Source organism: Eleutherodactylus coqui, chromosome 2 (genome assembly GCF_035609145.1).
Source record: "Eleutherodactylus coqui strain aEleCoq1 chromosome 2, aEleCoq1.hap1, whole genome shotgun sequence".
Lineage (NCBI taxonomy): Eukaryota > Metazoa > Chordata > Amphibia > Anura > Eleutherodactylidae > Eleutherodactylus > Eleutherodactylus coqui.
Window position 1 is genome coordinate 293,622,953 of NC_089838.1, and position 15,608 is coordinate 293,638,560.

The window sequence follows — 15,608 nt, forward strand, 5'->3', positions numbered from 1 at the left end:
ATTCATCTGACCAGGAGATGTTTATCCACTGCTCACTTATGCAATATTTGTGCTTTTTTGCTCCCTGGATATTCACCTTTCTGTTTCTCTTAGCAATGGTGCTTGAACTAGTTGTTTTCTGTTATAGGTCATCCATGCTAAGGAACGCCGAGTTGTGTGTTTTGGCAATTTAGGCCCCTGCACATGGCAGCGCTGGATTCCGCAAGCAGAACCCCGAAGCGGATTCCCGCCCTGGAAGAAGCGGCATCCGCGCATACCTGGTACTTTCAGTGTTCATCTGCACAGCGCAGATTTTTATTTTCTTTTTTAACTACTGCTTTTCACGCGTCTTCGTCTAGCGACGACGTGGCATCCACAACCTTTCTGCAATGTCACTGCAGAAGGGACGCGGATCAGACGGCATCCATTGACTTCAATGGAAGCCATCTGCGCCGAATCCTCAGAAAAAGCATGCTGCGATTTTTCCTCCACTTGCGGAAACCACATCCACAAGTATGCAGGAAGAATCAACTTCTCATAGTATGCTATAGGCGGCATTCGCTGCAGATCCGCAGTGCGGATGCTCGCTGTGGATTTCGCAGCAAATATCTGTCTGTGGGCAGGAGGCCTGATGCCGAGCACTGTATTCAGCTGTAATTTGCTTGATTGCACACCACATGTTCATCAGAACGATTCTTGACATCTTCTCTGACCCCTTTCATCAGTAATTTGTTTATGTCAGCAGCATCCCCTCTTCCTGGAGGTTTTTGCTTGATCACACCATTCTCTGTATACTCTCCCAACCACTGCACAAAAAAAAACCACAAGGTTAACCCTTTGCAATCCATTTTTGGATTCAGGGTTTCCTAGGGGGCTTTCTCTTTCTGCCATTATACAATGGTGCCATCTGCTGGCTAGAGACAGTACTGCAGTATATCACATGACAGAGAGGCCCCCAACAACAGATTGGCCAGTAATTTACAGTAAGAATACCCTGCCGGACGTCCTCCGACATCGAAGCTGTGCAGCCTTCAATCAGAATGTCTTTAGACGTCGGACAGTGGATTGGAAAGGGTTAACAGTGTATAAAATCCCGTCCCTGGCAAGTTTAGCACTGAAGACTAGGCATTGTGGGAAGTTGTCAGATCACTGGATTTTCCCGTCTAATGCAGATTCACACTGAAATTGATGCACAGAAAACTTGTTGTCACTTGATTTTATGTTGTACTCCGGGGTTACGGGTCTAATTTCCATAGAGGAAAACGCCGATCATGAAAGGGCAGATGTCTGTAATAAAGTGGCCATCTAGTGTATATACAAAGGGTGGTCATGACAGTAAAACTAAATCTTTCTTAGGTCGTATTCACATTGCCGAGAGCAAGTTGCACCTGAGATTCTTGAAAGCAACTTGTATCACACAGCATACAGACACCCTGTCTGTATGCTTTGCGGCGTGCGGGACACCACACATTAAATGCCCCATTCTCATGCAAGACTCGCATGGAAATAGGGCATGCAGCGATTTTTCAAATATGTACCATTGATCCAAGTGAAAAATCGCTTATGTGAATGAACCCATTCATATGTATGGGTTCATTTTCCATGCAGGTTTTGTTCACGTCAGACACAGACGGAACTCAAGCGAGAATATCAGCCGTCTGGCCTTATAGGTAAAAGCTCAGTAGAAACACAAAACATGCAAACAGCATAGAAGATTGCCAAGAACCTAACTGGTAAAAATGAGCGCGACTCAGGCACAGGAAGGAGGTGTCTTGGACGGCTCTAATGGTGAAGATCAGAGGTTCTCCAGTAAGAACAGTCAGCTGTCCAATCATCTCACCAGGTCCCGTCACAAAGATACAAGAGTCCTCTCGGCCTGTAACTCCTTGATAAATATGGAGGCGGCCTGAGAGGACATAGTGGAGTCCAACATCCTGAAAGGAGGAAAGAGAAGGTCGTAAGAAAACTTTGAGATCGCAAAGACCTTAAGAATTGTCAAATATAGGTTTGAAATAAATAGGATGTGGGATATACGAGTAGAGTAGGAAGGGATTCATGATGGTACAACAGACAGAAATAAAACTCTTTCTCCCAAACTCACCTGGTCTCCTTTCTTTGCAATAATGTTCTCGGCCTTTACATGATGGAGAGACACCATTTTTTCTAGTAAAGAAGGATCCTGCAAAATTGGACATTAAAAGTAATATTGAGTAATATATGGGTAGAGCCAGTCTTAGAGATGTGCAGTCAAACACTTCGCATCAGTCAGGAGTCAATGTTTGAAACCTGAGGCTTCTGAACACTACAAGTCTGAATATTAATTATAAAGTGGTACTAGTTAGACATTGGATAGCACCATGATTAGATTACTTAATGTATAAACCCACTATTTGGTCAATGTATGTGGGTATTATTTAAGGGCAGTATAGTAGTTATTGTGTGGCAGTACTATGTAGGCACTGTACAGTATATTGGGGTACAGTTGGAGTATATGTAAGTGTTATTTAGCAAACAAATGGAACTGATATTTAGGCATCATGCCGGGTGTTTTTTAACATTGTATATACCAAATGGGATTGTTGTGGAAAACAAATGGTTTCCTCTGACTTCACTGTACTGCTCCAAATTGAATATTGAGAGGTTTGTGCACAAAGAGTAACAGACTGACACAATGCTTGTGTCAACTTAATACGCTTCTGCTTCTGCACCATGGAACACATATACTCCAAATGACATAGCAAATAGAAATACATACCCCTAAAATCATAAGAACTAATGATTAGCTTAGCTTCTAATGATTATATTTGTTATATGTTGACACCTTGAGGTATGTGTTTCTACTAAAACATGTGGTTTCTGAGAAGCAAAACTTATACTGTGTTCATTATAGGGTAGGGGGAGGGGCCGAGAGCGCTCTCGTGAGAAAGATCTGTGGGAGGGCAGTATGAGACCTGAGATCCATGCGTAGGAGATAGGATACAATAATCTAATACATACCAGTGTATAATACTGAACAAGTTAACCACCTAGATGCTGTTATTTCCTAAGAAGGAAGATATACCGATATCTATCTATAAGCGTATTAGCCTAGGTTTATGTGAGGAACATGAAAAGAATAATATAACAGAATACATATATTATTGCTATAACAGGATGGGCAGCAACAAAAATTCTCAAACCGGGCATCTTCCAACGTAGGGTCATCCCTGTATACGGAAAGGAAAAATATTGACATGAACCAATCTCACCTCAAGGTCCATCAGTCTGGCCAGCTGTCTTATTCCATTCTCCAACAGTCTCTTTGTATTCTCTTCAGACTCCCAATCTGGATCCTCCAACAAAACCCATAGACTGCAGTAAATACTAAGAATTTTTCCGCAGAATCCCCCCAAAAACGGTAAGAGAAAAAGTCATGTTTGTTGTAAAGGACGGGATTGGTTAAATTACTTTAATCCACAGGTGTCCCAGACAAAGGTGTAACTTGAAGCTCAGGGAGAATAGTTGTAAGTTGCAGCTGCACCCATCTAGCAATTTCTAGAACACACACCATTGTTTATAATAGTATTGTAGACATATACATCCTACCCCCTATAGATTTTCTCAATTTTTTTTTATTAGACAAAAAGGTCAGTGGGCTCCTAAGGCAAAGGGGCTCCACTAGAATCATCATCAACCACTATGTCTCTGTTCCCAAAGGCAAAACTTTACCACATCGGGTGTAGTTGCAGGCGTCTGTAGCATACGAGACTGCTCCAGCTCACAGTCCAGAGACCGCCAAACACCTGCACAAACAATAGGAATTTAATTAGAAAAATTAGGGGTGAACCATACAGAATTCTTTTGTTCTAAAAGGTGAAGACACAATGATAACAAGATCATCCAGAATTACTGCAGGAGAACAACTGTGCCTATAATTCTAGCTTTAGAACCAGAGGAAAGTAGACTTAAAGGAACACTAAACCTAGAAATGAATGATAAAAGTGAACAGGAGATCATTATTACTATGCAGCAATTCTGTATGTTCCTTCAAAAGAGAATACAAGGGCAAGGCGCTCTTCACGCCACAGTAATGGCCTCCATTAAATATGTGCACCAGGAAAAGTTCTCAATGTATAACAAAAGTATCTATGCAAATAAGAGAGATAGAACAATACCTCTGCAACGCCACCTATTGGAAGACAGCATTCCTGCTGCCTCGATGAAGGACCCTGTGAGGTCTGAAAGCTTACATTGCCATCATGTATTTTTGTTAGCCATTAAAAGGTATCATATCTTCAAGATTACTTGTGAGATCAATCACACCTTGCAAGTCTATGTAATGTATCAGTCATTCATACCCTTTAATTTTATCAATTTAACGGAGACGTCATGGAAAGCTATTAAAAGGCTTAAGACATATCTGTTGGTATTGGGCCTGTGACAGGTCCCGAATAGCAGCAATCATCACCCATAGACTATTGCCTCCATTTGAGAGATGTGGTTTTCCAACGGGATTCCTTCAGATGTGCTGTTCCATCCAGAAAAAAAGACGTCATCCCCAATGAATACTGGCCAAAAGGGCCTTCGTCTGATGAATGAGGACTTATGGATCCATATGTCATATACACCAGGAGCTTAAACCGGCAACATATCAAATGGATCAAAAAAAAAGGCAGTGTGAAAGTATAACATAATCTCTGGCTGACCTGTTCCATTTTCAACTACAGAACGTCTGAGAGGTAGAGACTAGCCAAGTGGGATTTAGTTATCTCTAAGTCATATTGCAAACAGGGCAGAAGGGAGAGGCTCCTGCTGCAGCCAGTTGTCATACAGCAAGAGAGACAGGACAGCGAGGAGAAAGAGGAGGAGGATGGAGGACATGACTGATCTCCCGAAACAAATAGGGAAGATTTCTTTGTATATTTATCAGTTTTAATTATATTATGAGACAAAATAGGATCAAAGGAAAGGAGAAAATTAAGGGAGGAAATCTTGGAATAGTTTTTTGTGGTGGTTTTTTTTTGCATACGTTCTACATTTAGTGTTCCTATAAAACAAATTACTCCTCTACTGAAGAGAGCAGGGAGGATTCCTCTTCCTCCGTGTGATTGTTTCCTTCTCTGCTAGTTAGCGAGTATGGATGAAGAAGACGCTTTTGGTAATTGTGGGTGAATTCTCATGAACCTCAAAAACTTGGAGTTTGTGACAACTCATGGATTTTCACTAATACAAAAGAAATTGATGATAATGTAAAATAGTCAATATTACTGCTCTTTAAATAAGCACTTAATATAATCAATAAAACTTCATTAAGAAAACCACCTACCAAACTTGTGGTCAATGAGCTAAACATATAAGAGAGTTATTATTAGAAAATGGCCGGATAAATGCCAATAACTCACATACATGTCATGTCTTTAATGTGGATGCTCTGTGCAAATTGTCTTGTCTTTAGTTATGTGTATTGCACAGATGCAGCATGTAAGAGGTTAATGTCTGTGAATGTCTGGGATATGTCTGGAAATTGTAACGAGTTATGTTGTCACGTGAGTATACAAGGTATATATGTGAGTGACAGGTAAGAAAGGGAGTCCATTGCTTTAACAGTTCAGTGTGGAGGGAGAGTGACGGCCGCATGGAGGTAGGCCCAGTGTCATCTTTTATCTCGGAGTGTATGTGTCCAGGAGCGGAGTCATACAGATAACTTGGACTGCAGGCCCGGTGTCATCCTGTGTTCTTCTCCCTGACCTCCGTAATTTGTTCTTCTTGCACTGGTGTGTGAACTTATCAATTCTGAAAATAAGGTCCCAGTCACTGACCGTTTCCAGCGACTGAAGTTATTAAGTTAACTGTATGTGGACTCTCTTACTTTTCACATCAGACATCCTATGGAGTAAGGAACGGTGGCGTCACCCGTGACATATTTCTTCTAGTCCACTACACCACCTATTCAGGTATTCACTGCCGCAACTTTGCCTGAAAGAGGCCTGGTGTCGTCTGGGCCAATTGTTACGCGTGTCCCTCAGGGGAGGAGTTGGTAGTGCCACCGTAACATCCCTAACAACTACCTTCGCCATCTCCTCAGTGGTGTGCCTTGTGTCTCGGTTGCTGCAATATATCTGTTATTCTCAATAAAATGAATTTAAAAAAACATATAAGAAGTTGAAAACCAAGATCAGGGGTGGTCTTCTCAAAAAGGTGGTCTGTCAAAATGATAATACATTCCTAATGATTTAACTGTAACTATAGTACTGTTCATACCTGGTCTTCCTGAAGAAGCAGATTTGCAACTTCCCAGTGCTGGAGGTCTCCGGCGAGTAGGTGATACCATAGAGACACTTTCTGGATCTCCTTTAAACAAAAAAGTGGTAATTATATCGAAAAAATATATATATATAGTAAATGTGGGCACAATAAAGATTTATTCTTTTATTTAACCCCTGGAGTGCTGCTCTCATACATACTTTGTTGTATATATAGTAAATGAAATATTTAACGTCTGGCTGCAGATTATGTACAATGTTTATGGGAAACTCAGTAAAATTATTTAATTGTACCATTTCATTAGGGGTGACAACCATTTTTCGCAAATAGCTGGTGAATGAAGAAATAATTATCCGACATGGTGGAAAGTAATTTCCATGGATGGCTTTTTAAGATGCATGCTATTGAAGAACAGAGGGGAAAGTGAACATCTAAAGATATATTGACTAGAGATGAGCGAGTATACTCGCTAAGGCACATTACTCGAGCGAGTAGTGCCTTAGCCGAGTATCTCCCCACTCGTCTCTAAAGATTCGGGGGCCGGCGGGGGGCGTGGAACGGCGGGGGAGAGCGGGGAGGAACGGAGGGGAAACCTCTCTCTCCCTCTCGCTCCCCCCCGCAACTCACCTGTCACCCGCGCCGGCCCCGAATCTTTAAAGACGAGCGGGGAGATACTCGGCTAAGGCATTACTCGCTCGAGTAATGTGCCTTAGCGAGTATACTCGCTCATCTCTAATATTGACCAATCACAAAAGGAAATTCATAGTTATTCTGATTATGTGAAGATATCACGGGACTCTTAATCTTACCTTCATTATGTGTCATACTTCTAACAAGACGAGGTCGTGTAGGTCTAGTAGTGCCAGATTCAGCATGCAAGTCCTGTTCATAGATAGAAAATGTAACCAGAGTTATACAACCACCACATTTGCCAAACCCATATAGCGGTAGATCAAAAACAATGGTTCTTACGTGCTGGAAAAGCTCAATAGTCAGTCCCAGATAATGATGTAGAGCAAGGAATGTGACTCTTTGCAGGCGAAGGGCAATGATCTGTAGAGAAAGACAGGAACAACCGGGATACTGAAATAGTCATTTTCTAATCAACCACTATGGACCAACGGTTGCACAACCTGAAGCCACCAATGTGGTATTTTTGTTGCATCTAGCTTTCAGGTTAGAAAGACATGACTGTTAAAAGATCCATGGAACACTGTGTAATGCCTAGTGCAGGCCTGAGGGGAATTATTGATGACCTATTCTGACAATACAAAATTTTCTTGGTTGAAGCAAACCTCCAAAAGTAAAGCAGTCGAAACAAACCTATCTTGTTGACATGTAGTGTTCAATATACTGATATCTATATTTTGTAACATTTCCCAAAAAGTATAATTATTGGACTTTTCTGATTACTATCGGTTCACAAAATAGAATATTGGGACCGGCAGCAATAATAAGTAACTCTTCTTGTATCTACAAGAAGAATTCATAGAAAGACCTAAGTTATTTCAAAGGTGTTTATTATGGCTGCACATATCCCAACCACAATTCTTTATTTGAAGAACCAGGCTTTAGAGTAGTGGCCTTCAACCCTATGGCTTTCCACCTACTTGCATGCCCTGACAAAAAGACTTATACTTAGAGGCTATCACTTATATTAGTCACATACTTAAGTCTGACCACACACGCCTGCTGTCTTGGGGCTATATTTGACCCTGATCTCTCCTTTACCCCCTACATCCAATCTCTCGCCCGAACATGTCAGCTGCACCTCAAGATCACCACAAGAATCCATCCTTTTCTCACCGTGGACATGCTAAAAATGGTCACTGTCGCCCTTATCCACTCTCGGCTTGATTATTGCAACTCGGTGCTGATCAGCCTCCCCCGCACCAGACTCTACCCCCTCCAATCCATCCTAAATGCGGCAGCCTAGCTCATCTTCCTGTCCAGCCGCTACTCGGACGCCTCTGCCCTGTGCCAGTCACTGCACTGGCTGCCCGTCAAATATAGAATTAAATTAAAACTCACTACCTTCATCCATAAAGCTTTCCATAGCAGCATGCCGCCCTACATTGCCTCCCTCATCTCAATCCACCCCCCAGCCCGCGCCCACTGCTATGCTAATGAAATCAGATTAAGTGCCCATTTAATTCAAACCTCTCTCTCCCGCCTCCAAGACTTCTCCAAAGCCGCATCAGGCCTCAGGATCGCGCTACCCCAAACTATCCGGGCAGTCCCTAACTCACACAACTTCAGGCGTGCTCTAAAAACGCACCTTTTCAGAGAGGCATACCATATTCCCTAAACAAAAGCCTCTTTACTCCACCTGATAACATGCTCCCTGACCTACTGACTGCAATCCCTGCTAGCCGCCATCAACCGCCCCCTGCAGTCACACTGATTCAGCCACCATACGGCTTAAGGCTGACCATTGTCTATGTGTATAGCATCCCTCACTCTCCACCTTGCCATACTGTGCACATCCCCAGCCCCTTTATCTTCTGTATCACCCCATTATCTGTAGTATATAAGCTCGTTGGAGCAGGACCCTCACCCCTACTGTCTCCATTAATCGATTACTACATGTAACAGTGTTTTTTATACCTTTTGGTTTTTTGTATCCGTTCTCCCCTGTTTTGTTAGCGCTGCGGAATATGTTGGCGCTATATAAATAAAGATTATAATTATATAAAATAAGACATGGGCAATGTATCTACCAACCTGAATGGTTCGGGTGAGGCTTTGAGGATACAGCTTGAAGACAGCACAAAATGCCTCAACAGGAAGACGCAGTACGGTGCTCTTCTCTACGGCCTTTGCCGTCACTGTGCGGTAAGGCCTCTGGTGACCCTGCAGGAGGAAACAGCTTTTTTTGTGAAATACATGGAATGTTGCAAAAGTAAAGTATGGAAATCTGTCACTAAAAGTAGAACCATGCATTTAAAAAAGAGCTGGGAAGTATAACCTGCTGTTGTAACGTCAACTGTGCCATGAAGACTAGAAATGGGCACTGTCACAGAGGGTCTAAAAAAATCAATCTGAGGTTTTTCTAATTAGTTATTTCTTTTTAGTTTTCTATGTCCTGTCTTGTAATAAATTTCTTAGTGGGATTAAATGGAAAGAAATACAATTGTCCAATTTTGGGGAGGGCCTTGCTTTTGTAGCATTCATGGCAACAGGTGATCTTTATTCTGCACATTAGTACAATTATGGCTGTACCCAATTTATATAGTTTTATTACTTTTAACAAAGTTTTCTTTCCCATTATCACATTTTGACTCCCATTACTTTCTTATTTTTCCGTCGATGGACCTGTGAGAGGACCTGTTATTTGCAGGGTGACCTTGTAGTTTTCATTGTTAAAGGGTAGGTGCATGGAACTTTTTGAACATTTTATAATCACATTTTTTTGTTTGAGTGGCAGGGTGACAAAAAAAAGACAATAATGGCAGTGTATATTTCTTTTCTTACAGCTTTCGCCATGATAAATAATGCAATATTTTGATATTACTGGCTTTTGCAAATGCAGTGACACCAATTATCTTAATGTTTTTATGGTTTTAAATTAAAACTGGTAAAAAAAAAATTTTTATTTTATATTTTTATTTTTTTTTAATTACACTTAATTTTACACTTTTTTTTAGTCCCCATACTGTACTTGCATTTCTGATTGTTTGAACGCTCTAGAGATGAGCGAGTATACTCATTAAGGCGATTTACTCGAGAGAGCATTGCCTTTTTCGAGTTCCTGCTGGCTCGTCCCTGAAGATTCGGAGGGGCCGCGGGGGTGAGCGGGGGGTTGCGGAGGGGATCGGGAGGGAGAGAGAGATCTCTCTCACTCTCCACCCCACCGCCCAACTCCGCCCCCCGCATTCCCCTTTAATCTCAGGGATGAGCCAGCAGGTACTCGAAAAAGATGATGCTCTCTCTAAATCGCCCTAATGAGTATGCTCGCTCATCTCTAGAACACTCCCACAATATACTGCAGTACTTCAGTATTGCAGTATATAGTAATTTTACTGGCAGTCTAATAAGCCCTGCCTCCGGCTAGCTGCTTAGAATCTGCAGTCAAAATTGACTGAGGCATTTAAGCAATTATTTGTCCACCATCCAAGTTATCTCCGATCGCAGCAATTGCCAACGGCTGTCAGCTGTCAGAAAGTGCTAATAGCCTCCGGGTATGAAGAAAACTCATTTTCAGAGCCCGGTTCATACTTCTGCTTGTGACCCATGACGGATATACCCGTTATAAGTCAATAAAGGGTTTAAGGAAGAAAATTACAAGTCTCCAAAGATTAAAAAAGTCCCTTGATTTTTGGTGTAAAAACAAGACTGATAACACCATCTTACCGTGAGAACATCCAGAATACTGAGTAGACTGTGCACATTGTCACCGGGAGCCACGGACTTCATATAATGTCTGGTACCATCCTTTGAGGAAGATAATTTCTTGTAGGATTATATCATGACATGTACCTTATAGTTTGAGTGTGTTGGGCTAGTAAATGAAAAGAGTGTAATGTTCTACAGTCAAAAACCAGGTAATGGACTAGTGGGTTTTTTTTTTTTTGTTTTTCTGATACAAAGCTCCAAATCACCTGCTTCACTTCACGCCGTCATAGAGTTACATAAGGCATATTCATTTTTACATTCTGAGGAGCAAGCTGAGAGTACAGAACACATGCTCTGGAGCACAGAACACATGCTCTGGAGCACAGAACACATGCTCTGGAGTACAGAACACATGCTCTGGAGTACAGAACACATGCTCTGGAGTACAGAAAACATGCTCTGGAGTACAGAACACATGCTCTGGAGTACAGAACACATGCTCTGGAGTACAGAAAACATGCTCTGGAGTACAGAACACATGCTCTGGAGTACAGAACACATGCTCTGGCTGTTTATGAATGCCAGGAGCATCTCTTGAACATGTTCTCCAGTTGTTCATTATTACTGGAGCACGCCCCATGTAGCATACTCAGATTGCGCTGGTTGTTCTCCATCCAAAAGCAGGGTTGAAAGCAGATCATCAAGATTGCGGTGCCCAATACTAAAACCTTTATGCAGTTTATCCTGGACAGATAGTTTTGCAGCATAGAAATGGATGCAGAAACTGCAAAGATATACTATGGAAGTAGGAATAAGGCTGCTTTCACATCTGTGTCGGGGATTCTGCTTTTCTACTCTGTTTGGGGAGCAGGAAACGGGAATCTCTGCAGCCGAACAGTTCAGTCTCTCAAAGGAACTGAACAGCGCTGGGTGGACCTCATTGACTATAATGGGGTCTGCCTGTTTTCTGCCCAACTGGCCAGCTTTTGGACAGAAGAAAAAGCGCTGCATGCAGTATACTCAGCTGTATCTGTGATGGAACGCATATGTCAAGTCACCCTTAACCCTTTCCAATCCAGTGTCTGGAACAGGTTTAAGGAGATCTTCCCTCCACAGGCTGTTCATGATTGCATTTGCTGGATCATGAGCACTTTGCACTCCAGCGGATCACATGATTCACTCTAACATGTAACGGATTACTCTGGGGGTAATCCAACAATGTGAAAATGAATATGCTTATCACCAGTCACAGTGAGCCGCTGAGGTCTCTGATGTCAGTAACTTCTTCGCTGTCTCTCTGCAACCAAATGTGGATAGCTGGGGAGACCAGGCCCCGGCAAAACAGGAACATTGGGGCATTAAGTGAGACGAGTATGGCTTCTTTAAACTTTTTACAGCAAGCTGATCAGCTTTGAAGACATTTGTCCTGGATAATCCCTTTAACAGTAATCCCTTTTACTTCCTTTTTTATTAAATTACTGTTTTATTAAATTCAATGCATAAATCATATGTAGAAAGTTCCCAAAATTTCTCTTGTGGTGGGTCAAGCAGACATAATTGGATTGGTAAACGATCTATTCATGGGATTTGGAGTTCTGTATCAGAAAAACAAAGTTTGTGAAAGGAATCAGAACTACTTTTGGATATTACATAATATAAAAATACAAATATGGACATTCACATTGGGGTAGGGCAAAAGGATCAGTACCAGAGCTGGTGGGGCACGTGACATGGGGAAGGGGTAATGGAAAGTAGAATTTCCCAATGATAATTAAACATTCCTGTGATCATACAGATTTTAGAATGACTGCCAACATGTCAAGAATTATTGAAATCTTACTGGATCAGTGAGCGAGAGCTCCAGTCTGCCTTCCAGGACTATGTAAATACTGGAGTCAGGCTGTCCAGGGCAAAAGACCAAATGTCCGGGTTCATAATACTCAAAGACCACGTGCTGACACAATGACAGGAAGAGAGGTCGCTCAAAGTGTCCCAGCACACTAGACAAGACAAGGGAAGCAGGAGAGGAAGACGATATGAGAGATGGTTACATAGGCAAAAGTATTATTAACTTTCCACCATCCATGTGCATAGAGATAACGCCTACACAGGACACCGAGGAGCAACGTGTAGAGCCTGCACCACAATATGCATCAATCATGGGAACTGAGCAGCTCACCGAACACTTTTCAGCATGTAAAGCACTTCAGGGGGCAAAGTCGGGGTCTCCGATTCAGAAGGGTGGTTGAGCAGTGGGTTGGGCATGGGCTCCTGGTGATGCGGTGCAGTGGGATGAGGTTCCCATTCACACCGACGAATCCTGCAATCAAAGGACCCTATAAATTATCATATATATATATATATATATATATATATATATATGTAGTGAAAATAAAGACTTTTTCTAAGTGTCTTCACCTCTGTTTTATGCTCAGCACCTTCTTCCTCTTCTTACTCTGCCAACAAATAGAAAGAATACCATATCATTGGCTCTGGCCTTCCACTCAAGCTCACAATTAAATTTTTTGTATATGGCCATTTTCATATAACCATTATCATTACAATCTGGGTAAGGCAAACGGGAACCATAATTACCCAGCGTAAAGGTACAAAACAATCAACAATACATGCTAAGACTAAATAGGCATAGAAGGTACATGGGACCATTGTCATGTTAGCACCATTACCTTGCAACACTTGGGTCCCAAGTTCATACCCGACCAAGAAGTCATCTGCATTGGAGTTTTCTATCAGTTTAATCCATGAAATATCTTTAAAGGGGTTTTCAAGGACCATAATATTGATAGACTCTCTTTAAAATGGGCCATAAATCAGTGAGGGGACAACTCACGGCACCCTTACTGATCAGTTGAATGAAGGGGCCACAGAACTCCAATGACTGCTGAGCCCCCTTCATTGTCTACGAGGCACAGCGCCATACATTTAGTGATGCTTGTCTGATCAGTTGTAATTTGAGGGGAAACCAAGCAAAAAGTGTTTAAATCCCCTGCAGCGCCACCACAGGGGAAATGAAGTATTTCAAAGGTGCCATTTAAATCAATGGACTGTCAATATAATGGACAGACAGAATGGGTGCTCCACAGGGCGAGACACTTTTTGTGGCGTATCTGTGCTTTATCTGGTTGATGAAGCACTGCCCTATATTAACCCTTTGCAATTCAATTTGGGATTCTGGGTTTCTAGGGGGCTCTCACTTTCTGCCATTATACAATGGCGCCATCTTCTGGCTAGAGCCAGTACTGTGATACGGGATATGCTGGAGAGGCCCCCCGACAACAGAGCGGCCAGTAATATACAGTAAGAAGACCATGCCAGACGTCGTCCGACATCGAAGCTGTACAGCCTTCAATCAGAATGTCTTCAGACGTCAGACAGTGGATTGGAAAGGGTTAACTCAGAATTCCCTAACAGGGTATTTGGAAATGGAAGTTAGCTTTTGTCCCAGTCCCAGGATCTTGGTATACTACCCTACACAACCCATTAGTTTATACAAAGTTATATAATATTAGATAAAAAGCATTATTTCCTTAAACAGCGCCATTTATGTCAACAGGCTGAATCTGGTATTGCAGCTCAGCCCCAATCCCCTGAATAGCACATTTCTGATATACTTCACTATATGCCATTAATATTACCTTGTGAGGAATCTTCTGTGCCGGTTGTCTTGGAGTTTCGGGTAACGGGGATTCTGGAAATAATCACATAATATATGCGTAATGATTATGATGTGTTGTGGATAATATCCTATGGATCTATAGATACAACATAGACCGTCTAATGGTGCATTTACACAGGTGAGTTTCATGCAAGCACAATATCGGTCCGAGATGTACTTGCATTGCAGCGTCTGCAATTTTCTTGCGTGTGAAAATCACTCATTATTTCCTAAGGGAGCGAGAAAAAAAATTGCACCGCACACGTATGACAACCGCATATGCATGTAAGGGCAGTGTAAAGTTTGTTCTTTTTAGCTCCGATGGGGAAGAATGGGCAATATTGCCCTCAAATGGGACATGCTGCATTTTTCTCTTGCAACATACAGAAATCGTGCAGGCGAATCGCCCAGGGTGTAAATGCACCCTGGTGTGTATAGCCGGGTCACAACGCCCCTGTGACAGAAGATGTTGGAGAAAGAAGAGTTGGGTATGTTGGATTTTAACATGCCGATCCTTTGTTCTCATTATTCTTTGTTCGCAGGAGATAAAACACCGGCAGAGGTGCGTGGGGCAGCTTATTCCCCTTTCTCCAGTGAGAGCATCTTCATGCCCACCCAGCATGCATGTGTATGGGGGGGATAGGTGCTGGCCAAACAAGCTGAAAGAAGCGGACAATACATTTAAGGCACACTAGAATAACACCATTTAGTGTATAGGAGGTCAGACACAAACAACTTACAATGTAGCTGATAATTGTAATTACAGTACTAGAGCGCCTTCTAGAGGCAAAGTACATGACATGCAGTAGAATCCATTTACTCATTGCGGTCAGCCTTGTGGTTTTGTGAAACTTAATGAGTCAAAGGGGTTTCCCCACCATAATAAGTGATAGTGTAATGCTAAGATAGCCATCACTTGCAGATCAATGGGAATCAACTGCGATGACCCTCAGAATACTTGGATTGAAGTAATCATGCAGCTGCTCACAGTTTTTGTCTGCAGAGCAGCGCTCCCTGCAACAGTGGATTTTGGAAAATCAGTGCTTACACCCCTGTATATATACACATTAAGGAATTAATTAGTGCAGAATTTTAGATCTCATACATTGCGAAAAAACAGAAAGGAAGATTGACTGTTTCTGCAATTCCCATAGGCCACCACTTTAATACAGACTCATCCTCACTGCAGTGGGGGAATAGAGAACTCCATCACTGAGAGGAGGTGAATGTTATCAGCTAGAATATTACTTTTAATATCACAAAAGGCAGAACTTTAGTAGCAACTGCCTAGCCGGAAGCTTTATCTCCCCTCCTTACCAGGCATGGAAATTACTGGAAATTGGTATGATGCAAATGTAAGAGAGTAATGATAATA

The 15,608-nt window shown here is 42.1% G+C and overlaps 1 protein-coding gene across 2 annotated transcripts in view; it reads right to left on the reverse strand.

Moving 5' to 3' along the window:
• LOC136612709 (patatin-like phospholipase domain-containing protein 6) overlaps positions 1–15,608 on the reverse strand; it is a 28,961-nt gene that overhangs the window by 10,827 nt on the left and 2,526 nt on the right. Inside the window, exons 4-16 of one of the 2 annotated variants that reach the window (XM_066593247.1) lie at positions 14,214–14,266; positions 12,976–13,013; positions 12,737–12,877; positions 12,398–12,557; positions 10,576–10,656; positions 8,947–9,075; positions 7,195–7,275; positions 7,032–7,104; positions 6,220–6,309; positions 3,688–3,761; positions 3,228–3,311; positions 2,081–2,158; positions 1,711–1,913 (exon numbers count right to left, since the gene is read on the reverse strand). In XM_066593247.1, coding sequence (XP_066449344.1) covers positions 1,711–1,913; positions 2,081–2,158; positions 3,228–3,311; positions 3,688–3,761; positions 6,220–6,309; positions 7,032–7,104; positions 7,195–7,275; positions 8,947–9,075; positions 10,576–10,656; positions 12,398–12,557; positions 12,737–12,877; positions 12,976–13,013; positions 14,214–14,266 — 1,285 coding nt within the window. The remainder of the gene's footprint in view (positions 1–1,710; positions 1,914–2,080; positions 2,159–3,227; positions 3,312–3,687; positions 3,762–6,219; positions 6,310–7,031; positions 7,105–7,194; positions 7,276–8,946; positions 9,076–10,575; positions 10,657–12,397; positions 12,558–12,736; positions 12,878–12,975; positions 13,014–14,213; positions 14,267–15,608) is intronic. The other variant, XM_066593248.1, reaches the window with a different exon arrangement.